Source organism: Vipera berus (assembly GCF_964194415.1).
Source record: "Vipera berus genome assembly, chromosome: 7".
Taxonomy (NCBI): Eukaryota; Metazoa; Chordata; class Lepidosauria; order Squamata; family Viperidae; genus Vipera; species Vipera berus.
The window spans coordinates 29,427,260-29,453,341 of NC_138209.1; the positions used below are offsets into that span (position 1 = coordinate 29,427,260).

The 26,082-nt window shown below is 41.7% G+C and overlaps 1 protein-coding gene across 3 annotated transcripts in view; it reads left to right on the forward strand.

The window, feature by feature from the left end:
- Window positions 1-26,082, forward strand: part of SLC10A7 (solute carrier family 10 member 7) — a 170,337-nt gene that overhangs the window by 28,260 nt on the left and 115,995 nt on the right. For all 3 annotated transcript variants that reach the window (XR_014027066.1, XR_014027067.1, XM_081332374.1), the window contains exon 5: window positions 20,690-20,728. Coding sequence is in view for 1 of the 3 variants with exons in the window: in XM_081332374.1 (XP_081188500.1) it covers window positions 20,690-20,728 (39 nt within the window). In the remaining 2 variants the exon portion in view is untranslated. The remainder of the gene's footprint in view (window positions 1-20,689; window positions 20,729-26,082) is intronic.

Sequence of the window (26,082 nt, forward strand, 5' to 3'; positions counted from 1 at the left end):
AGGTTTAGCACTGTTTCTTGAGTCGAGTGTGTTGTCGTAATCAATACACTCCAGAGCACTGGACAAATGCAAGCTCATAATGAAAGGGCAGCCCCATGCTGATTACTGTAGTCCTGGTAGACCAGCAGTTTTGAGTGTGGAACATATTACCCCTAAGCTCTCATGCTAGAAATTGCTGAATCTCTTCTATTTTAGTCTACAGTTGTAACAAAAATGTTTTCTGTAAAGGGATATGTGTATGAGAAGCCATTTGACATCTTTCTGTTAAAACAACAACAAATGTAGGCATAAAATAAGGTTTGAATCATGGAAATTGGACAGCATATACCGTATTTTCCGGCGTATAAGACGACCCGGCGTATAAGACGACCCCTGACTTTTGAGAAGATTTTTAAGATTTTTCGTCTTATACGCTGAAAAATACTTACATGCCAGTTGCCAAGTGTCCGACACAAGCCCGATTCAGATTCAGCCCCGTCTGATGCAAATGGTGCAAAGCCACGTGCTCTTCCAGGCCAGACTCTGCAAACAGCACGCCAGAAGCCGCAACCACCGTGGGAACTCTGAGTCCCCGCCTTTCGGCAGCCTGCACGGCCAAGCGCAATTCGGCTTTGAGATAGCATTTGCAGACGGAGCAGCCGCCGCGTCTGGAGCCAAGCCCCGCCCAGGAGACGGTTGGCCAGGCGGGCCCGGAAGATGCGCTAGAGAGCCGGGCTTGGGGCAGCCATGCCGAGGCCGGCTGGCGAGGACCGCTGCATGGTCTGCGGGCAAGAGGGGTGCCAAGTACCGCTGTTCTGCACTCCGTTACCAGGCAAGCGATTCTTCCAGTCGGCGCGGGTCAGGCGGTGCCTCGGCAGGAGCAAAGGTGCTCCCTTCCTACTGCCTGTCGCGGCCTACGGGCGCAACATTCAGCGGGGCCCCTCTACACAGCACGCCGCATGGGCCTCACCCGTCTCCCCATGGACGCACCTCCCTCGCTACGGGAGCCACCCCCGCCATCCCTGCACACCACAGACGTAGGCCCACCTCGACTCGTCGTGAGCCTGCCTTCCGCGCATCGGCTGCTTCTTCCGACCGTCCAACGTCGCCATGGAGATCTCCCGGCAGCTGGCCAGCGCGCGCACGTGCAGGACAACCCTGCCATGTCTCGCCCGGTGCCAGCGGGCTCTGCGGCGTCCTTGACCGGGACTGGACTCATCCGGGCCTAGACACGGTGTGGGCTGGGAAGTTTGGCGGCGACATGCTGGCTGGGAGGCTTCGGAGCGCGTTGCCGGGGACTGCAGATCAGAGAGGTGAATAGTATCTTCCGGCGTATAAGACGACCCGGTGTATAAGACGACCCCCAACTTTTGAGACGATTTTCATGGGTTAAAAAGTCGTCTTATACGCCGGAAAATACGGTATATTATTATGGTTCAATACACAGTGAGTCAGATGTTCAGACTGGATTTGGCATCTTTATCCACTTATTGAAAGCTTCCCAAGGACTAGGGATCGGCAGATGTGGATGTTAGATGGTGTTAAAAATATTGTCGCAGGATGTAAAGTGTTTAAAGCACAGGTCTGCAACCCGCGGCTCCGGAGCCACATGCGGCTCTTTCAGCTGTCTCCTGCGGCTCCCAGTCCTCTGCCTTGTGCAGTGCAAAAAAAAAAAAAGTGGGACTAATAAAGTTCAACCAATCAATTCAAATATGCAGGGTAGGTGCATATCTCACCTTGGCTCCACTCTTCAGTCAAACCCTGTTCTGCACATGCGCGCATATACGCGCATGAGCACACATTTTTTTGCGGCTCCCAGTTTTTCCTTTTGTGAGGGAACCGGTTCCGAGTGGCTCTTTCACTGTTTCAGGTTGCTGACACCTGGTTTAGAGTAAAGCTGCCTTTTGCAATTGATCAACTGTCACTTTGTCAATGCCAATGGTGTTCAAGTGATGCTCTCAGGTAGTTCTCAACTTACAACTACAATTGAGCCCAAAATTTCTGTTGCTAAGTGAAACATTTGTTAAGTGAGTTTTGCCCCATTTTACGACTTTTCTTGCCACAGTGATTAAGTGAATCACTGCAATTGGTTAATTAGTAACACAGTTGTCAAGCAAAACTGGTTTCCCCATTGACTTTGCTTGTCAGAAGGTTGCATAAGATGATCACATGACCCCTGGACACTTCAACCGCCATAAATATAAGTCAGTTGCTAAGCATCTGAATTGTGATCATGTGACCCCGGGGATGCTGTAATGTCGTAAGTGTGAAAAGCAGTCATAAGTCACTTTTTTAGTGCCATTTTAACTTTGAACAGTCACTAAATGAACTGTTGTAAGTCGAGGACTACCTGTAGTTGTTTTGGGATTGCATCGAAGACACCTATTATTAATAGTATTATCTTTGCTTTCCTTTGCCATAGTCAGTCTATTTCGATTAGCAGGTCTTCGTATTTTGTTATCTTTTCTAATTCTTTCTCTTCTATTCTGCTGTCTCCAGGTACTGCCACTACCCAGATATTTTTGTCTTTCTTATTGGCAGTTGTTAAGTTTGGGGTGTTATATGGCAGGTGTCTGTTTAAATTCTAAAGTCTCAGAGCACTTTAGCATCTTCATTTTTTTATTATTTATATTATTATTATTATGGTTGGTCGCATAGTCAACCAGATGTTTAGACTGCATTTGGCATTTTAATCCATCTATAGCAGGGGTGTCAAACTGCCGGCCCACGGGCCGCAGCATCACGGAGAAACCGCACCCATCCCATTTTCGGCAATGGGAAAAAGTTCCGATACGTCGTGCGACGTCACGTGATGTCGCGAGTTTGACATGCCTGATCTATAGAGTCTTTCCCAAGGACCTAGGATAGGCAGATGTTGTTGTTTGATGGTGTTAAAGGTATTATCTCAGGATCCAAATATATATTTTGCAATTGACTAACACTGATTTTATCAATGCCAAATGGTGTTCAAGTGGAGCTCCAGATATTCTGGATTGCCCCCAAGATGTATACTATTATTGGTACTCTTATTGATGGGAGAGGCACTTTTCATTTGGCACCTCTAATGAGATCTGTCCAGTGTAGTAGAACGTCTGGTGTAGTATTTAGCCTCTTCAGAGCATGCAAACCCACAATCACATCAAAGTAGTATATTATTTGGGGATATTATTATTATTATTATTATTATTATTATTATTATTATTATTACATGTGCTTATTATTTATTTATAAATATACGGACCGTTCATCTTACCATAGGCTAACTCTGGACAGCTTATAATCACACACACACACACACACACACACCATAAATACCAGAAAATGCTGCAATTCAGTTACAGAAATGGGGGGCAAGGTGTGTGGGGGGAAAGTGGGATCTGTTGTTAATCAATCAACCACCTTTATGTATGCCTTCCACATGGCAATGATTCTGGGTATCTAACAACAATCAAACAGGGAAATTACAATAAAACTGATAAGAGATGACAATAACAATAGACTGGAATGAATGAAGCAAGGAGTCTCACTCTCCCTTGTCAAAGGTCTGGGTGAAAAGTCAGTTTTCAACCATAGATTAGGGCCGTCAGGCAGAATCTTATTCCAGAATAAGGTACTACTAAAGAGAAGGCATATTTCTGGGGTCCTAATAATGATAATGATTTGGAGCATGCCAATGCTAGAAGGCTGAACTGGTCAGGCAGATACAAAGGAAGATAGATTCTCCCTCAAATAGCTGGGCCCTATGCCATGTAGGGCTTTGTAGATAATGACCAGACTGTCAGGACCCACCCCAAACCACGTCTTAGGAAGACAAAATTCTTGGAGTCAAGTCTATTCCAAAAAGAATCTTTACTATGACATGCTTGGTTGTAGGAAATGAGACAGGACTTAATATTATTCCACGAACTAACCCTTATATAGAGTTCCCGGTTTAACCCCCCTTAGACCCATTTGGTCAGTCCCCCATCCTTTCTCTCGTATCATCCCTCTCGTGGGAAAAAGGAACTTAGGACCTTTCATGTTTATTGCTCTCTTCCGTGACACAAGCCAGATGCTAGCCCTCCCTTTTGTTTCCCCAGTTCAAAAGGCTTCTCCTTTCCTTTGAAATGCCTAATACCGGTTCAATACACATCCATTCTCTTCTCTTTGGGAGATGGCAGAATCCATGGAATAATGTTTTAAACATACATTTATGAATATGATATACCGGTAAATGGATTCTGACACAGACCTTGAATTGCACCTTAAAGCAAACTGGCAATCAGTGCAGCTCATGAAACAGAGATATTACATGTGCATACCAAAGCATGCTTCTCAGTGCTCATACCTATGCATTTCATACCAGTTGAAGCTTCCAGGTGATCTTCAAAGATAACCCCAAGTAAAGTATGTTGCAGTAGTTGAGCTATGAGGTAACTAGGGCATGAGTGACAGTCTGAAAGGCCTCCTGATCCAGGAAAGGGTGCAACTGGTGCATCAGATGAAGTTGTGCAAAGGCCTTCCTGACCACAATTCTCACCTCCTCTTCAAGTAGCAGCTGCAAGTCCAGGAGGAGACTAGAATACATTTATGCACTTGGATGATATTGTCTTTTGACACAATCTCAAGGTTCTTTTTTTAAACTGAGCACATTCTTTCACTTTAAAGAAGAGATTCCTTAAATCTTCCTTATTTTCATTCCTCAAAGTGTATATCTGAAGTTGATGTTTTTCTAAGAAATTTTAATTCTAATTTGTTTCTTATAGTCCAGTTTTTTCTCATGATATTCTGTATATAATTTAAATAAGATTATAATGTACAATATTCCAACACTTCTTTCCTAATTTTGAATTATTTTTCCTTATGATCTGATAACTTATTATAATATATTTGAAAACTGTATGTTTTGAACAGGTGGATAAGATGATTTGGTACTCCTATATTTACTTTTTTGTTTACTGTGTTTTTATATGCCATTTCACTCTGAGATTCTAAGTAGTTACAGCAATCAAATAAATAGGATTAAAAACAAGAACAAAAAACCTCCAACTATTACATCTTGTCAGTGTGCCTGCATTTCAGTGATAGTATGATTTCCCATCTAATCCTCCAACATCCTTAGACAATGCCACATTTTACAACTTTACAAAAGGTGATAAAGGAGGAGGATATCCAGATATCTTTCATGACAGGCTCCTCCAGAATATGAAGGCCATTATTAAGAAGTCTTTATGGTGGGATCTCTGTGTAGATGACATTCCTTTTGTGGAGAGACTCACAGCAAACTTTCTTTCCTGAATTCAGTGGTTAATTTGATTCAGTCTGGAGTAGGTTGTCTCACTGAAAACAAAGGCCCTAAATATATAAGAGTGTTAAAGTGAAAACTAGCACCTTAATTGCATTTGAAATTAATTAATTGATACGTTGTTCCTACAGAAGTAGTTCTGTATGAATAAACACAAATGTGCCCGTGATTACCTAAACCACTGTATACTAAACTAGCTGTAACTTTTCAATGTTCCTAAATAATTGCAATAATCTAACCACAAGGTGGTATGGATGTGAGTGATCATGAGCAAATCCAACAAAATCGCTCGGATCCGGACCGGCCTGGACTCTGACTGGGCAGAGTCTGATGTGGAGGAATCAGGCGGTCTTGAGCACGTTATCTGGACTGAGTTCGACCCTGTTTCCCCTGATGATGTGGACAGGATCATGGGGAGACTGAGCACCACCACCTGTTTGTTGGATCCGTGCCCCTCCTGGCTAGCTTATGCGGCTTGGGAGGGAACACGAGGCTGGTTCCATGCAGTAATAACTGCTTCTTTGAAGGAGGGTGTCTTCCCTGCCGCCTTGAAGGAGGCGGTGGTGAGACCCCTTCTCAAGAAGCCTGCTTTGGACCCGGCTGCTTTAAACAACTATCGTCCAGTCTCCAACCTTCGCTTTCTGGCGAAGGTTGTTGAGAGTGTGGTGGCGCATCAGCTCCCTCTGTTCCTGGAGGAAACTGATTATCTGGACCCGTACCAATTGGGCTTCAGGCCCGGACACAGCACGGAGACGGCATTGGTCGCGCTGGTGAATGATCTCTGGAGGGCAAGGGACAGGGGTTGCTCCTCTGTCCTGGTCCTATTAGATCTCTCAGCGGCTTTCGATACCATCGACCATGGTATCCTGCTGCGGCGTCTCAGGGGGTTGGGAGTGGGAGGCACCGTTCTACGGTGGTTCTCCTCCTACCTTCAGGGCCGCTCGCAGTCGGTGTTGACAGGAGGGCAGAGATCCGCCCCGAGGCCTCTCATTTGTGGAGTTCCTCAGGGGTCGGTTCTCTCGCCTCTCCTGTTCAACATCTATATGAAGCCGCTGGGCGAGATCATTCGTGGTTTCGGGGTGGGGTATCACCAGTACGCTGATGATACCCAACTTTTTCTTTCCACCCCGAACCAACCCAGTGATGCCCTCTCCGTGATGTCCCGGTGCCTGGAGGCGGTTCAGGTCTGGATGGGGAGAAACAGGCTTCGTCTCAATCCCGCCAAGACTGAGTGGCTGTGCATATCGGCATCTCGGGTTAACCAAGCTATTCCACCTCTAACGATGGGGGGTGAGGTGTTACCCCCCCGTTGATAGGGCTCGCAACTTGGGCGTCCTCCTGGATTCACGGCTCAATTTTGAAGATCACATAGGAGCCGTGACCAGGGGGGCTTTTGCACAGGTTCGCCTGGTGCGCCAGTTGCGTCCCTATCTGGACCGAGATGCCCTACGCACAGTTACTCATGCGCTTGTAACCTCCCGTTTGGACTACTGTAACGCTCTCTACATGGGGCTGCCCTTGAAGACCACTCGGAGGCTTCAACTGGTGCAGAATGCGGCCGCGCGAGTTGTAATGGGGGTTTCCCGATACTCCCATGTAACACCTCTACTCCGCGAGCTGCATTGGCTTCCGGTTGCCCTCCGGGTGAAATTCAAGGTGCTGGTTATTACCTATAAAGCCCTACATGGCCTGGGACCGGGGTACTTGAGGGAACACCTGCTGCCGGCTTCAAACGCCCTTCGCCCAGTGCGCTCCCACAGGGAGGGTCTGCTCAGGGTTCCGCCGGTAAGAGATTGCCGGCGGGTGACACCCAGGGATAGGGCCTTCTCAGTGGGAGTGCCTGCCCTCTGGAACCAGCTGCCGGTGGAGCTGAGGACTGCCCCCGACCTCCGATCATTCCGCCGGGGCCTGAAGACCTGGCTCTTTGAGCTCTCGGGCCCAGGCTGAGGAGAAAATTATTTTAATTGGGGTTTTTAATAGCACAGGGTTGATTTAATATTTTTTAACTTGGCTTTTAACTTTTGTATGTTTGATTTTTAACTCCCTGTAAACCGCCCTGAGTCCTCAGGGAAAGGGCGGTATATAAATGCAATAAAATAAATAAAATAAAATAAATAAATATCTGTTGCAATTGTACAAAGTTCTCTTGGCCGTGACTTCTTATCCATAACCTATTAATTCAAGAGCACTCACATATTTTGAGCTATGATTAGAGGAGATTAGTTTTATCCAGAGTTAAAGATAACATATTCCTAAAATATGTTGGTTTTAAATCCTTAGTCACTCCATCTTCATGAAATTAGTTCTGAGCCTTTTCCCCCAAATGCAGTTTTCAGGAACTAGGTCAGGATCACTACATTGCTTTTCTGGCCAAGATTGTAATATGATAGCATATTGATGCTACCTGATTTTGTGCTATCAGATGATCTAACCCAGTGACTTTATGTAGATGTTAAACATTAAATGTTGAGGTCTGTCCATAATTCATTGTAGACTATATTGATAAAATCTTTAGTACAATCAATAAAGCAAAAATAGACATCTTTATGGAACTTGCTTAGCTTTTCCATTATGCATTTTGAGTTAAGTCCTTTTATCTCAGCTGCCCCTGTATTTCTGAATCCAGACTGTACATTTGACAGCTGTATTTCCATGTTTTGTTGAAGTCTACATTTCAAAGTTATTTCCTTTAAATAAAATGACACATATTCGCAAAATGAGGGGTAGGATTACAGTCTATCTTTAGCAATGCTTTGACTGCAAATTAAATTTGTTATTCTATTAATCATAATAGATACTAACCCATACCATTTCTTTAGTGTGTATGGCCCAAGAATTGCTGCGACTAAGATTAAGCCAACTCAAAGGGGAACTATTATACTTGAAAGTACCATCTAATTGTAGAAGGCATAGTTTATAGAACTACACCTAGAGCAGGCAACCTTGGAACTGGTGGGTACTTTTGGAATTTTGAGACCATGTCATGAGTATGCTTATAAGCTTATAACCTCCAAGCTATCGTTGAAGTAGTTCTTACCTTTACACCAGAAGGAAAGCCATCATGTAGAAGTGATCAATCATAAGATATCTATGTTGTAGAAAGGTACTCCTCATTATCCCCTCTATTTCTTTTCCCCAATTCTCATCACCCACCCATTTTGGGGGTTTTTCTGATGAAACATGTAAATAACCAATCAAGTACTCAGTTGTAAGTGCTTACTGCTCTGATTTCTCTTCAGATAGTAGATACAGTTGATTTTCTTACAATGAGTAAGTAATGCTCTTTTGTCCTACACCAATGCTTCTAAACTTAAAATAGTAGAATACGTCATCTACAGAAACACGTTTGTGGTCATAAAACATTCCAGAGATATTTAAAAGATCACTATTTAAGTGATCTTTTTGTTTCATTTAGAAAATGATATTGTTTGAGATTGGGGGTGGGTGGGACATTAATATATCCATGCCTGTAATCATGTTATAGATTATTTGCCATGAGGTGGACCCAGGGCCAGGACCTTGACGTGCTTCATCACAGCTTAAAATCTAAGACATTTTTAGCTTTAAATGAAACATCTTGTTTGGAAGGCTGCTTATTGTTCTGTATCCATTAGAGAATACCTTCTAAGGTAATTTAAAAGACAGAGAGGAAAAGTCACTTGGAGATATAAAGTGCTTGACTAGAGGAGAGTCACATGTTGGCAGTTACTTAGGCATTGCTGTTCAGGGGCCTCTTCTATTAAATCATAAAGTGACAAACCATTTGTTCTGGTATGACAGCTATTGCCTAGCCTCCTAAGCTAATAAGCCTTTGGTAGTGAGCAAAACTGAGTCATAAATTAAAATTTCAGATAGTTTCATAGCTAGTGGTTTGGGGCTGTCTTTTATTCATTATTGAGTAACCTTTTACTGCCTGCAACTGTGCATGTTAAAAGTTAGATTTTGAAAATAACCCAGCAATTGAGTTCGTCTATGATCAGAAATATTGTAGTCTTGTCTCCCTCTCACATACATCCCTTTTCTTTTCACACACAAATCCATTCGGAGCCCACATTCCTTCTGTGCCTAAGAAAGTAAGACAGCATACTAATGCTTATTTACATATGTGGGAGTAAGTACCATTGAATTCAGTGGCGTTTGATTTTGAGGAGACATGCAGTGTAAATCATTAGTTTATGTGACTTAATGCAAGCAGCAGATAGATTACCCTAGAATCTTCCATCAGTCAGAGGGATAGTGGTGTCATCAGTTTTTCAAATAAAATTACATATGCAATTATGCTACCGTATATAGCGGTTATTGCTTCATGTTGCTTTTTCAAGAACACCTGCAGATCTCTTGAAAAGGGTCAGTCCTATAGCTATATGATGAATTATGCTTGTAATTACACTTGGTTAGTAATACAATTGTGCAAGGAGATTTAACTGTATATATTATTTGTTTTTTAATTGTATTTTTTATACTTGAAAATTAGTTTTAATACTATTTATTTTAACAAACAGGAATTCCAAGGTTTAAACATAATCTTCAGGGTATTCTAAATAATAAAAAAATATTTTTATTTCTTAGAATGTATTTCACAAAATAATTTTGGTATTTCAATTTCTTAAAGAATATAGAACATTTTTCTTTTTTATTGGTGGCACCGTATATGTAGAATGCCTTCTCTATAATGATTTAACTGATACCATTATTTGTAGCACAAAATGAATATGTTTGCAAAATTACTATAGTGAACATAACTTTGACATTGTTTATGTGATGTTTCACTGCTTTTGACCCCATGTTTTAAATTTTATGTTGTAATATTATTTTTTTATTATTTGTTATATAAAGATTTTATAAAATTAATTCAATGATTATCTGAACTTTAGTTTATTTTAAAGCAACAGTAGTAAATAAGACGCCTAGTAACTTTCAGCTATGAATAAAGCCTTCCCTCCAAGCATACACACATATAGCATAATTCAATATTAAAAAGAATATGGAAAATTAAAGAATAATATGTGTGAGGTAGAAGTAACATTCTGAAGAACAAGACATGTAGAGAAACAAAATTGAATAAAATCTAATTCAAAGGTTTTTAGAATAGACTAGGTGGTGACCAGGGGCAATGTCCTTTATACAAACTATTTCTTCTGAGATTGTTTAGATTAAAAAAAGATTAAATTAGAATATAGCATTATATATCATGTCACTTTTTATTTACAAGATGTCTCTTTGCTCCACATAGAGTACATAGGAAATAAAAATGATGGGTGGGTATAGCCCAATGGTCTGTTTGGGACTTTGCTGCCCTACTCTGCATCCCAGGAGTAAATGTTTTGAAAGTGGCTGCATGCAATTTGCTAGCCATTTTATGAGTAGGCAAGCTTTCATGGCAACCAAGGTAATAACAAATAATAACAAATATGCCTATTGAATAGAAAGATAAATCCTCATTGTCTTAAAATGTAAGGTCCTTCCCAGATGTAACATTCTATGTAGGAAGATTGGAACTGGCATTTAATCTTGCAGTTATTCCTAACCAAAAAGAATTTTGTTGAATGATATTGACTGGGGGAAGGAGAAGCTGAAGTTGGAGGATGATAGAAAATCTTCTAGTAAGAGATTTTAAGAAATAACACTTTAGGTTTGAATTTGATTCTTTGCTTGTTGGGTGTAAGCCTTCCTCTTATTCTTAGATCCTCCATGATGATGCTATCATCTGGATCTATTCTCAGAGAAAATTTATGAATTCCCTATGCCTTTTATCTAATGCATCCTCTATCTGCAGTTTTCTTGGAAGAGAAAGAGAACCTATATATAGATGGGGGGATATGAAATGTAATTATTTAAAAAGTGAATAGATTTTATACCTTACAAAACACCCACATACACCCATACATTGGATAAATCACAGAAAGGACACATCTTCCACTGTCCTTCCAGGCTAAGTAAGGAACAAAGGAAAATCATATAAAGTTCTGGATTAGTGACAGTCTCCATTTGCATTGTATAGCAACAGGATGCATCTCTGCATAAGAAACTATATGCACCATTTTGCACAAAGGATGTTAACTTGAATTTGGGGGAAGACTTGGAAAATAGCATTTGCAGAGGGGGAATATCACAAATAATTAACTAGTTCATTTTCACTTATTTGATTACTATTGGATAAAAGTCAGTCAGATGACCCATGTGAATAATACATTCATCTTGCAATAATAATGGTGTAAAAGTTCATTCCTTGTCAGGATGCTATTGTCAGGATCTAAAGACTTATATTTTTATTAAATTTATGTTAGATTGTAGCAGATCATAAGTCTGCAGAATGGCTGGTGGTACAAAGATACCGTATTTTCCGGCGTATAAGATGACTTTTTAACCCATGAAAATCTTCTCAAAAGTTGGGGGGTCGTCTTATACGCCGGGTCGTCTTATACGCCGGAAAAAAAAACAAATCAGTCGAGCGTCCCCGTTCTTGCAAAGCTGGGCCGCCCCGCGCAACCGAGCTATCTCCGGCGCGGCTCCGGGATACGGCTGGGTGGGAGCGTCGGGTGGCTCTCCCCACGTGAAGGCGGCACTGCGTGTCGGCTCTTGGCCCGAGGGGAGGGCCTCGCGCCCACCGGACTCACCTGTCACCAGCACCGCTCTCCCCCCTGCGGGGATGCGCTTCCATCGGGCGGTGCTGGCCAAGACGAGCCAGCAGGCAGCCGCCGTGAGCGCGGCGCTGAGGGGCAGCGGCAGGACGGCCTGGCCCAGCGCCTGCAGGACGGCCAGCAGCCCCACGCGCAGCAGCAGCCGCCGGCTCAGCAACAGGTCTGAGCGCAGGAGCCGCACCGCCAGGATGCCCAGGAAAAGCAGCCACACCGAGAGGCTGCACGCACAGTCCAGCTCCATCAGGGGCAGGGCGGGAAGCCGGCCGGGAAGCCGGCCGGGAAGAGGGACCGGGAGCCCGGGCCGAGCGCACCTCGGCCGACAGGTGAGAGGGAAGCGGCACGAGTTCTAAAAAAGAGGCTGCGGGCGGAGCTGCCCTGCCCTGCGCCCAATGGGAGAAGTTTAACTTCAAGGCCTGGGGGGGGGAAGCAGGAGGGGTGCCGGCTGTGGCGGGGTGGCGGCTGCCCTCCGGCGCTGCCTGCCGCCTGGGAAACGCTGTGCCTCGGGGGCCGGCAGAAGCGTGGGAGCAGCGGGAGGGCCGGCGGGGCCAGTCGGGCCTTCGCCTCCTCTGCGACGGACAGGGAGGGCAGGGCATGTAAGTATTTTCCGGCGTATAAGACGAAAAACCTTGAAAATCTTCTTAAAAGTCAGGGGTCGTCTTATACGCTGGGTCGTCTTATACGCCGGAAAATACGGTACTGATGTAATCGTCCCTTATTATGTATTTACCTTGTATAAGACAATACTATTGTCTGCTTTCTGTAGACATAGCTATAAAAGTGAATTCTTTTCTGAAGCCATCACTTACAGGTTACTGGTCTTCCTGAAGTAATAAAATACTAGAGGAATTGGTTGCCGCTGTTTTTAGAAAAACATGGGCATTAACAATGGATTACAATAATAGAAACTATGTGCTTGAGACAAATTTAGTTGGTGGGAAAATGCATTGTTTGATATTGTTTGTTTGTTTTGGACATATAGCAAAATAATATAATGTGGTTTATAGATACAACAAAATATTAATAATGTGGAAAATATGAACAGTACTATAATTCAGCAAACAATAATAAGCAGCATGGAAAAATTCCCTCTTATAAAGGCAAAACACCAAAGTTAAATCGTACAAAAAAGAGCAGAACTCAATTGTCTAAATGACAAAAGGTATTAATGTAAAGAACTTCACTGATGCCACAATATTTATAGACAAGATACCAATGAGCATCTGTATAGAAATCTTTCTTTAACTTGAGTACTACCTCTAGGAAGATCACCTTCATGGCAATGCCAGCCCATTTTCACTGAATAGATACAGAATAAGGCTTCTGTACATACTCTTACAAGGGAAACCAGTCTTTCAGATAATGTATTCACAGGTTAAGGTTTTAAAAATGAAAATCAGCACTTTAAATTGTACCTGGGATTAGTCTGAAATTGATACAGCTAATATAGACTGACAAACTATGATGGAATGACCTAATTTTAAATAATAGTCATCATTTCTTGAATCAGCTACAATTTTGAAATGTAATAGTCAAACAGATTACCAGTTTAACTGAATAAGATCATTGTAGTCCATTCTATGCTTCCATTATATTTTAAAGTGTTACTTTTCATTTGTTCTTTTCATAATAACTTATGAATATACTTTTTTCATCATGATAAGGTAGAACAACAACTAAAGACAGAGTATACCTAAAACTAATTCTGATATAATTGTAATTGTTTCCAACAGTATAAAATTATCTTGGGCTTTTGCTTGAACAGCGGGCTATAGACCTAAGTGTTCACAGAAAATGCCCACTATAATTGTTTTGTTGTTGTTGTTGTTGTTAGTTGCGAAGTCGTGTCCGACCCATCGCGACCCTATGGACAATGTTCCTCCAGGCCTTCCTGTCCTCTACCATCTTCTGGAGTCCATCTAGGCTCACACCTACTGCTTCAGTGACTCCATCCAGCCACCTCATTCTCTGTCGTCCCCTTCTTCTATTGCCCTCAATCTTTCCCAGCATTAGGCTCTTCTCCAGTGAGTCCTTCCTTCTCATTAGGTGGCCAAAGTATTTGAGTTTTAACTTCAGGATCTGGCCTTCTAAAGAGCAGTCAGGGTTGATCTCCTCTAGGACTGACCGGTTTGATCGCCTTGCAGTCCAAGGGACTCGCAGGAGTCTTCTCCAGCACCATAGTTCAAAGGCCTCAATTCTTTGGCGCTCAGCCTTTCTGATGGTCCAACTTTCACTGCCATACATTGCAACTGGGAAGACCATAGCCTTGACTATACGCACTTTTGTTGGCAGGGTGATGTCTCTGCTTTTTAGTGTGCTGTCTAGATTTGCCATGGCTTTCCTCCCGAGGAGCAAGCGTCTTTTAATTTCTTGGCTACAGTCCCCATCTGCAGTGATCTTGGAGCCCAGGAAAATAAAATCTGTCACTACCTCCATTTCTTGTTATCTGTTTATATATGAAATAGAATCTCAATAGCATTCTGGATCCTTTAGAACGTTTGAAGTGAACATCAGTATTTTGAATACAGTGCCAACTGCCAACAATGATGTGTTTAAACACTAGCTTAATAACAGTAGATAACCAGGAGCTGAAATCAGTCAGATAAGTGAGTTGGCAGAAAAAGGATGTAATATACTCATTCCTTCTTTTGCTGCTTACCAAAAGGATATTAAAGGAGGTAATTGTGTCCTTCTCACTCTATATAGAAATGTGGTTCTATCTGTCCTCTACAAACCCCCAAGTGGATAGTAAATTTGGTAGACTTAATTATAAGATTCTGCTAAAGATGCATTCTACACAGATTCTATTCTTGCTGTAGTCTATAGCAGATTACATGTAAAGATGACCCAGATTATAGATGTTTGTAAATGTAAATAACTGCATTTATAATAGGTGCAGAAATCATATTTGTAAATGCTGCATCCCATAGATTAAATAGATATATAGACATTATGATAATCTTATTGATTAGTCAGGTTCAATGGCTAATTTTTAATTCATGGATTTAAAATACAAAATAAATTGTTTCAATTTAATTTAAATTCTGGCAGCTTTAGTCCAGTACACAGCACATGTATTAGACAGGAACTTCAGAAATTCCTAGTCAGTATATACTGTATATCCAACAGATTTGGTTGGAGAAAGCTGCAATGAATTATGAACTTAAATCTCCTTTCTCCCTACAATGGAGACTGTTACTGGCCAGTACAATTAGCCATTGACTTTTGACCACAACAGAGCCCCAAAATTATGTTACCAAACAAGGCAATTGTTAAGGGAGTTGTGCACCATTTTATGCCTTTTTTGCCACAGTTGTTAAGCAAATCACTGCAGTTGTTAAATTAATCATGTAGTTGTTAAGTGAATCTGGCTTCCCCATTGACTTTGTTTGTTGGAAACCAGCTGGGAAAGTTACAAATGGTGATCATGTGATCTTGAGGCAGAGCACCTTTCATAAATACATGCCACTTGCCAAGCACCTGCGTTTTGATCACATGAGCACGGAGATGCTGCAGCAGTCAAGTGTGAAAAAGAGAAGTCACTTTTTCAGTGCCATTTAAATTTCAAATGGTCACTAAACAAATGGTTGTAAGTTGAGGACTATTGTCTGTGGAGATTCTCAGTCATCCAGGCGAGAAGGTGTTTTTTGTTTTGCTTCTCATCAAAGAAGCTTTGTCAGTTCAGGAACTGAAGAAGCTTCTTGGATGAGAAATGAAACATTTTCAAGGAAAAAAACCCAAGAAAGTCTAGTTGCCTTTTGAGGACTACTTCTATTCAAGTAGCTTCTTACAAATGAGAGAAAACTAAACTTTTTCTATTGTCTGGCTGTAGTAAAACTTGTTACACTTCTTTTGAATTTTATTTTGAAAAAAAAGAATGAAATTTTACTATGAAAACTATTATTTTTGCCTTAGAATATGCTTTAATAAATTATGTAATTGCTAGATGGGTGAAAGAGAGGAAGAATGAGTACAAATCAATAATAGGATTATCAAGTAAACATACAGTAGGCCTAAGCGTCATCCAGTTCTGTTTATTGGAAAAATAAATGAGCTGTACAATATGATACTCTATACCACAGGTCTGCAACCCGCGGCTCCGGAGCCGCATGCGGCTCTTTCAGCCATCTCCTGCGACTCCCAGTCCTCTGCCATGTGCAGTCCAAAAAAAAAAAAAGTGGGACTAAAAAAGTTCAACCAATCAATTCAAATATGCAGGGTAGGTGCATATCTCGCCTTGGCTCCACTCTTCAGTCAAACCCTGTTCTGCGCATGCGCGCATGTACACCCATGCGCACACATTTTTTGCGGCTCCCAGTTTTTCCTTTTGTGGGCTCTTTCACTGTTTCAGGTTGCTGACCCCTGCTCTATACCCAGAGCTAGATATTACTGAATTTTCTATGTTCATTATAAAATAGAAGCTGGACTTTACAGTTTTATTACAAATAATGAAGTTTTAAAAACCACAAGACTTTTGTGGGGAGGAAATGAGAATGGTTTTTACTTCAAGGGACCATAGTTACCTGTAGAACAGTTCACACATTTTGATTTTGCTATCCTGAAATAGTATTTTTTAATATCCATTTACAGTTATTTAAGGGTCCCTGCATGCTTAAAACAGCATCTGAATATAGATACTTTCTCTCTGTCTCTCTTAAATAAAGCTACATCACAACTTGAGTGTTCCATCAATGCAGAAGAATGAGAGGGGAGTTATGGCTGGAACAATATGTAAAAATACTGCTCGTAAAAAAAAGGCTTTATTAACTGTCATCATCCCCAGAATATATGTTCAAATAAATGTTGTGTAATAACTAAATTTGAGATTAATAGGTCCCTTAAGAAATGGTGAAGTCATTCAGGATAGTCAGTGAAAAATAGGCTGCAAGAATGTAAAATGCACATATTGTCCTGCTTGCATGCTCTCTCTGGTGTCCTTCCATTTGTCAATGTCGGCAAGCTCTGTTCTCATTAAAACATTCGTGCACAAAAGAAACTTAATTTTCTTAAGAGGAAAGGACACCTGATTCAATTTAGCATCTGCAGCCAATAACTTGAATATATATTCTTTTTCAGCCTGGAGTCAAACAAATAGTGATGAGTGGCAACTGAAATAAAATACACTGCTTTTTAACCAATCACCACTATTTTTTGCAGCCTCTAAGGTATGTGCTCTGCAGACCAGAGGAAACACCCGCTTCTTAAAAATTGCAGTTAACATTTAACTGAGATAATCATCCTTTTTATTCCAAAACAAGATTTTTCACAAGCTAAATAAGGCAACCATAGTTTTTAGACTTCTTCACATTATAATATGTAGTAGATTTTACCTATGGCTAACACTAAAAGCATCTTGCATTCATATGATTCCAAGGTAGTGGCCACCCAGTATGGTTTCAAGCTGTAAGATGGAAACATCTATGTGCCACAAATATTTGTACTATTTTGTTATGTTAAGTTAATGCATACAATGCATTTATCCCATGCCTAAACCAGAGAGAGTAGTGATAAATAACAGTAACTGCAATTTTATGATAGTCGGAATATTCAGATAGTCAAAAACTAAGTAGGCATATTACAGGATTGCAGTCCATATTGCTTATAGTCATTTCTTTTTGGTCAATATAAATTTCTTTGAATTTTGTGCTACTAATTATCTACCCTTTTATTTTTTATTTTAATTCCATTTGTATCCCGCCCTTCTCCGAAGACTCAGGGCGGCTTACAAGCTTAGCAGTAGCCTTCATTCTATGTATATGCCTGCTTATTAGGGCTTTCACACACCCACCAAGCGGCATTATTACAAAGTCAGCTTAATTGCCCCCAACAATCTGGGTCCTCATTTTACCTACCTCGGAAGGATGGAAGGCTGAGTCAACCTTGAGCCTGGTGGGATGCGAACCTGCACTAATTTTATGTCTAGTATTAAATTTTATATCTAGAGTTAATTTTTATAATTGTGGCATTTTAATCTTATTGCTAGAATTAGTATGTATGTAGTGCATATGCTTAACCTAAGAAAGAATTAATTTCAGGAACATTTTTAAGCATGTATTAGGGGGAAAAAGGTAAAGGTTACCCTACATAGTATTTTCAATCAAATGAAAACATTAACTCATGACTTGTATTGACCACTGAAAAATTAACAGTATTGATTTTTAAATATTCCAGAGAAGAATTATAATTCTGTACTTTTCTTCCCAAAGTCATAGGTAAATATTATGCCAATTTGCATTATTAAATTATTTGCTACAAGTCTGTTAGTTCTAAGCCAGGATTTGGTTTTGTTTGTGTGCAATCAAAAGCCAGAGAAGTGGGATGAGCCTTCAGTTACTTCTGCCTGTTGTAATTGCTCAAGTACACAACATGAGGATTCAGAAATGGTTTTTTTAAATAGTTATTTTAGCTGTTGCCAATTTTCTCTTTCATTATCACTTGCCAGTGGTTTGGGAGACTTTATTCTGTGCATTTCATTTGACCATGTTTCCCAGGGAAAATGATCTGGAATAAAACCAAAACTCTGCTAAGGATAAAGAAAAGAAGAACACCAAGTAATATCAGAGTTTTTCTAATCCATCTGATTTGAAATCTTAAATGTTTTAAGGTTTGGGCCTTATAAGGCATAGTACTTGTTACAAACCTGCTTTGTGACTTAGGTTAACAAGAGAGGCTCTCTTTAAGATTCTCCAGCTGTGACTGATGCTGCTGATCTGTCTGCTATGCTGGAGAAGGCCTACTTATTGTAGGTCCCAAGGTAAGGAGTGCTCTCCTTAGGAAGACGTATTTGGCTATCATTTTCTGAAAGAAAATAGCAAAAAATACAGTAATAGACTACAAGCTACGTTTTTTGTGAAACATATACAATATAGCCAGAAATAGCTGTTGTTCAGTGGTTAACTGTTGTATTTCTTTCTATCTTTAAGCTACCCAAACAAAAAAATAAAAAGCCCCTTCAAAAAAAATCATTATATATAATATATAACTAAGAAAACACAATCCATTAAATGTTCAGGAAAAGAAAATGTTGAGTGCCTAAAATATAACATGGTATCAAATACCTCTAGGTCTGTAATGCACCCAAGAAATTTTGCTCTCAAGGGCCTCCTCATTTGGTCCATATTTTAAGAAATTCAGTCATAACATTCAGTCATCAATTCATGTTTAGCCCATATCCTTCCCCTCATAATGTCAGGGATGACCATTTGAATACAGATAGAATTCATGAATCCATTCTATAAGTACTGTAATGTGCCCTTCAAACCAGGAGGATGCTAGAAGAGATCTTGGGAGATGATTAGAAGAATAGTCCTGTAACAGTCCTGTAAGTACAGGTGATTTTTCAGATACCTGAACTTAACTTAAACCACATTGCTTCATATGTCATAGATTATTTCCTCAAGGTTTATCAAGGTGTGGAATTGCAAGTTGAAATCCTAATGTTACATTCTGACTCGTTAACCCATATCATGTTTATTGATTGTTGCAAAGATAATTATTTGGACTGGTTCCTCCTCGTGTTCAAAGGCAGATGCTGATAAAGTGGAGGTGTGAAAATATTTTGTTGTAGTTTTATAACTGTCAACTGTGATGCTTTATTTAGCTGTTTCTATTCAGAAGCTCTCCCCACAACATGGAATGCCATATGCCATTGTCCTGTTTAGCAAGCAAGCAAACAAGAAAGCAAAGCAAAACAAAATATTACAAGACTGTACTTGCTTGTGTATGGGCCACTGAGCCCTGTGGTCCAGGGCTATCTTTTATTGATAAGGCCAGCCAAGGATGACTCTAATGAAATTATCAAAGCTTTGAATAAATTATGAACTTGAATAAGAAAGCTAAGCTCTGGAGCCAAGCATCTCATTAGCCATTCATTTTCATTGCATTCTCATAATAGAGCAGTAGGTTCTACTCAGCTTAGCCTGTGTTTTGGACTGGGTTCAAACTTTCAAGCTCTTTCAGAAATCTTTTACTCCTAGGCTGGAAGATGTCCTTGGTGGTAACTTTGATTCTGTTTCTGTTTTCCATTTAAATGGCACGTTTTCTTTTCTCTGCCCCTCCCCCCCTTTTTTATGCTGTACTTGTTTCTACATCATCGGACTGGATGCCATGGAAGAATTCCTTCTTTTATGGTAAACTTGAAGCTTTACAAGATTTAAGCATTTTCTGTTTCTCAGAATTTATTAGTTTGTCAGAATGCTTTTCCCCAACATTATTTCTTGGATATTTAGGTAAGCTAAACATTTCTTCAAACTCAGTTGAGTCATTTATTTTTCTTTCTTTCTTTCTTTTTGCTGGATTCATTATATTCTTTCTGGCCTTTGGAATTAAAGCACATAGATAAATTGTAATTTTACTGCAATATATATTCAGCTAAATGCTTGTAGCAAAAATGTAAATTCTACTAGAAATACACTAAAAATATACTTAAATATATATTCTGTTCAGATAAGCATCATACTATTAATTACATATTACATTATTTTTCTACTGACTTCCTTTTAAAAAATAAGTCTACCTGTGTTTTTTCTACAAGGAATTTTGTAAAGAATAAACATGGTAATTGATGTTTTTTTAACAACTTCCTTTATAGATTTTTAAGTTGCCCAATGAGTATAAAAGTGAAATGCGAATTGTAAACATAAATAATAAAATAACTATTATCCAAAATGTGACTTTTCATAGGCTATTTGCAATGGTTTTAAATGGCAGTAGTTTACTGGAAAATATAAAGTTCAGTATTATACATGAAATAGCAAGATTATTATTGATGTTTCTTTCATTCTTTTAGGCAGCTGCTATATTTAACTCAGCCTTTGGAAGTTTTTTGGTAAGTAGTATTACCTTCCAATATTGTTTCAAAGCCTTACTGTACATTTTTAACTATTACTGTATATTGAGTTAAATTTCCATTATCATATATCATGCTTCTCTTTTAAATACATAAGCTTACATTTCTTTCCAGTATCTACAGCTTTCCAGAAAATTAGTGCGTGAATAATCTTTGATCAATATAATTTAATGACGCTTAAGTACATGTTAATAGTCTTCTTAATGAGGAGACAATCCATTACTATTCAGACATTTGGGAGGCTAGTGTCAATATATTGATTTTCTAATGAGGTTTATCACACAGTCATTATTTTCTATTAAGATGCCATGTTTTTTTTAAAGGAATATGGCTCAGATGATGAGAGAAGCAATGCTAATTCACTGGGTGATAAGTCACATGATTAGCATATTTTGCTGCCAGAGAACAAGCTTATTCTACATCTCAAGGGAAAGTAATGGAAGGAGTAAAAATAACTGGGCCATTCAAAATATAATTTCTGAGCGTATATTTTAGCATCTCCAAGCACAATATACTGTAAAACATAGAAAAGGAATCTCAGTAATAATTTCCCTTATTTAGTGCATTATACAAATCAAATATCTGGGCATATTTTTGCATGAAGTTATATTTTTATAATGTAAATTGTTTATCTCCGCTATAGTCCAAATCTTTTTTATTAATAGTATTAGTAAATACATAATATAAAGATGCATGAAAATGCTCTTTATAGATCATGAATGCTTACTAATAGATTAAAATCAATGTACAAAAATGCTCTAAGGAATGTTATACAAGATTGATAATTAGAAATGCGCTTGTATTAAGAGGTGTTCTTGATGTTAAAATTTTAACTCAAAATATCTGGCATTTTTAAATTGTTCTCATTTTCTTTAGGATGTAAATTAACTTGGATACCCAGGATTGCTAGTTTTCTGTTCATCAAAGGCTGGTTTTGCAGATATATCATGTGTAGAAAAGAACTATTTCTAGGACTGGGAAGATGGAGTAGCAATTACTGTGAGAATCTGAATAATTGCTTTAGGAGTAATGGAGTATAAATGGCTGTATGTGAAGGGTCAAGATACCTTACAAGACCCCTTCCTAAGCTTCTTGCTGTATGTAGTAAGCTGTTTGGGGGTTCCTCCAGCTTCTATTCATTTAGGGAGATTCAGGGAGGACTCAGGTATATGTGACTTCTATTACAACTATGAATTTGTCCCAAGTGCAGATAAGCAGATGTACCGTATATACTTGAGTATAAGCCGAATTTTTCAGCCCACTTTTTGGGCTGAAAAAATCCACTTCGGCTTATACTCCAGTGAACAAAAAAAAAAGAACTGTCCCTTCGTTCGGGCCAGGCTGCAGAGAGAAGGGAGCGGCAGAGCCTTGCAGAGCTGGTAGAGGTGGCGGCAGTCCAGCGTTGTTTCTCCCCCTCGTGCGTGCGTGTGTGTGTCAGACCCACGGGAATGGCTGGTAGGAAAGTGGCATTCCGGCATTCCCCCCCTTCCTGTGTGTCGAGCCCACGGGGCTTGACACACAGAGAAACGCAAATGCCGGACTGCCGCCACCTTTACTAGCCACTCCTGCGGGTCTGACACACACACACACACAGACACGCACAAGGGGGAGAAACAACGCTGGACTGCCGCCACCTCTGCCAGCCCTGCAAGCCTCTGCTGCCGGGGCGGCAGAGGCTTGCAGGGCTGGCAGAGGTGGCGGCAGTCCAGCGTTGTTTCTCCCCCTCGTGCGTGCGTGTGTGTGTCAGACCCACGGGAATGGCTGGTAGGAAAGCGGCATTCCGGCATTCCCCCCCTTCCTGCGTGCGTGTGTGTGTCAGACCCACGGGAATGGCTGGTAGGGAAGCGGCATTCCGGCATTCCCCCCCTTCCTGTGTGTCGAGCCCACGGGGCTTGACACACAGAGAAACGCAAATGCCGGACTGCCGCCACCTTTACTAGCCACTCCTGCGGGTCTGACACACACACACACACAGACACGCACAAGGGGGAGAAACAACGCTGGACTGCCGCCACCTCTGCCAGCCCTGCAAGCCTCTGCTGCCGGGGCGGCAGAGGCTTGCAGGGCTGGCAGAGGTGGCGGCAGTCCAGCGTTGTTTCTCCCCTTCGTGCGTGCGTGTGTGTGTCAGACCCACGGGAATGGCTGGTAGGAAAGCGGCATTCCGGCATTCCCCCCCTTCCTGTGTGTCGAGCCCACGGGGCTTGACACATAGAGAAATGCAAATGCCGGACTGCCGCCACCTTTACTAGCCATTCCTGCGGGTCTGACACACACACACACACACACGCACGAGGGTAAGAAACAACGCTGGACTGCCGCCACCTCTGCCAGCCCTGCAAGCCTCTGCCGGGCGGAGGGCGACGGTGGCCGCGGCGACCGGAGAAGGGAGCCGGAGGACTCGCAGCAGTCCTTAAGGCGTTGGTTGTTATGACTGGGTGAGAAGCGCGGGCACTGGAAGAGGCTGGCTGGAGGGCGCTGCCTCGGCGCCTCGCATTCCTTTGTTCTGCGGAGGGGGCGGGGGGGAATAAAGGCGGCAGGCAGCGCTCCAGTGAGGGGGAGGGGGAGAAGAGGAGAACGTAAGCCCTGCTGGCTCGGGCAGGAGTAAATAAAGCTGGATAACAGTTGTTTTGTACGGACGGAGCGAGAGCAGAACAAGCTGGCCGGAGGGAGGGATGCGTCTCCAGTCACGTAGCGTGTGTACTCGCGCTGTTCAACGCGGGGAATGAAAGGCGGGAGAGAGGGTGGGCGGAGAGCTCCTCCCTGCTTCCCTCTCCCGGCTCCTTTTTGCCTTGCAAAATGGAACTGGGTTAAGCCAGCCAAGAGCACGCGCTTTCCCCCTCCCCAGCCGGCCTGAGGGACCCCTGCCCCCTTTGTGCCTTTTGCCTTGCCGGAATGTCGCCAAGGCACTCGGCCGACTTGCCCTGCAGTCTGCGTCTCCTTGGAAGTCCAATACCTCTGGAAATCTCCACATTGGAGAAGCGGCAGAGGCTTGCAGGGCTGGCAGAGGTGGCGGCAGTCCAGCGTTGTTTCTCCCCCTCGTGCGTGTGTGTGTGTGTGTGTGTGTGTGTGTGTGTGTCAGACCCGCAGGAATGGCTAGTAAAGGTGGCGGCAGTCCGGCATTTGCGTTTCTCTGTGTGTCAAGCCCCGTGGGCTCGACACACAGGAAGGGGGGGAATGCCGGAATGCCGCTTCCCTACCAGCCATTCCCGTGGGTCTGACACACACACACACGCTCGAGGGGGAGAAACAACGCCGGACTGCCGCCACCTCTACCAGCCGTTCCCGCAGGTCTCACACACACACACACACACACACACACACACACGTGCACGAGGAGGGAAACAACGCTTGACTGCCGCCTCCCTAGCAGACCTTCCCTGCGGGATGTGCTGCCAGGAAGCCTGGCAGCCTGATGATCGGACCCTGCGAACCGCGGCCGAGCCAGCTCCGGGATGCTGCCAGAGTCAACGAGCGGCTCATCGTGGCACAGAATATAGATATGTTGCTAAGAAGGGGCCAAGCTTATACTTATACTCGGCTTATACTCGAGTCAATAACTTTTTTCAGTTTTTTGGGGTGAAATTAGGGGTCTCGGCTTATACTCGAGTCGGCTTATACTTTGGAATTCCTTTTTCTCTTTAAAGAGTTGATGTTTGCTCTGAATATTGAGGACATTAGGCTAGGTCCTTTGTCTTTTTGATCTAGATGAGATTGTGGCTATCAGTAGACACTGAAGCTTGAAATGGTCTGTTAAAAGGGTTCCTCCCAGACACCTAATGGATCTCAGAGAACAGATGGTAATTTCCCCAAGTTATTGGTAGTAGTTCCACTGAGCACCTGGATAGGGTAATGGAATTGGGAAGCAATTTAAGCCTTTGGAATAATTGCTGCTGAGTAACTTCCTTTTACTGATGCTTAGTAGCACTTAGTTTCTCCAAGAGAAGAAGTGACAGAAGTAATACCTGGAATGTGATAAACACAAAATTAGACTAAACTGGTTTATTATTTAAGTCTATACTATGGTGGTAAGAGTAGTGAAATAGTGAATTTTCTCTGCTTTTCTGTGGTTTTATACTGTAGTGTCACTTCTATTTGGTGATTTTGTTTAAGATTGCTTCTTCTGTATTAGGGAATGATGGGCAGGAAATGTCAATTCTTAATGCAAAATGTTGCTGATGAAGTTTCTTCTATTTACTCTCTGTTGGTAGAGTCATAAATGCTTGGGATAACATCTGGCAATATTATCTTTCAACTTGGGAAATGGATATTTCTTAGCATGACCTCTGCCATCTTCAAGCTTAATTCATGCCCCTGTCACTCCTTTAGGAGAATGACATGTGATCCTGATAAACATTTCTTTGAGGGAGAGAGGCATGATGTCCTGTGTTGAAGATCACAGTGGTGATCCTCTTCTCAGCAAGCCATCTCTGAACCTGTATGTTTTAAATATGAATTGTCCAGTGTCCAACTCTGGGAAGTTTATTGAGAATGTAGCAAGGAGTCGGCTACAGAAAGCTGGAGAGGAAGTGTTTTATCTGGACTCCTTTCACTTTGCATTCAGGCTTAGATATAGAATGAAAATGGCATTGGTCACTCTAATACACAGGTGTCAAACTCACCGTGTCACATGACGTGTCATGACGTATCGCGACTTTTTTCACATTGCCGGAGCTGGGGTGGGCGCGGCCTCTGCATGATGCAACTGGCCCACAGGCCGGCAGTTTGACACCCCTGCTCTAATACATGAGCCTTGTCATGTCTTAAATGAGATGAGTACATTTATTCTGATGTTATTAGATGTTGCAGTAATATATTTCTGTTAATCATAGTATCCTTATTGAACTACCTGAAAAGATTGGGGGTTGGAGCATCATGGTACAGTGGTTCTACTTCTTCCTTACTGGGTGGTTTCAATCAGTGGTAATAGGGAGGAGAAGCCAATCTGTTAAGAACTTTCTTATGGAATACCCATGATTTAATTCTTCCCCCTACTTTTTCACATACATGAAATTACTGATGGAAATCCATTGGTTCAGTGTAAAATATGAACAATATGCTGATTATAGACAGCTATACAATTCACCCTAGGCAAAGCTGGACATGCTATGGAGATCCTGACCAAGTAGATGTAGCCTGTTATAGTCAGACAACTGCTATAAGACATAAGTTGCTCTTGTTCAAACAAGATCCCTGAGTGCTTTGGGTGTAACTCTGGGTGGGATAACACCTTTCCTGAAGGAGCAGGTTTGCAACTTGAGGGTATTCCTGGACCCATGCTAAAGCTGAGTAGGCAGGATGTGACAGAGGAAGGTTTGCCTAGCTTCTACTATTGT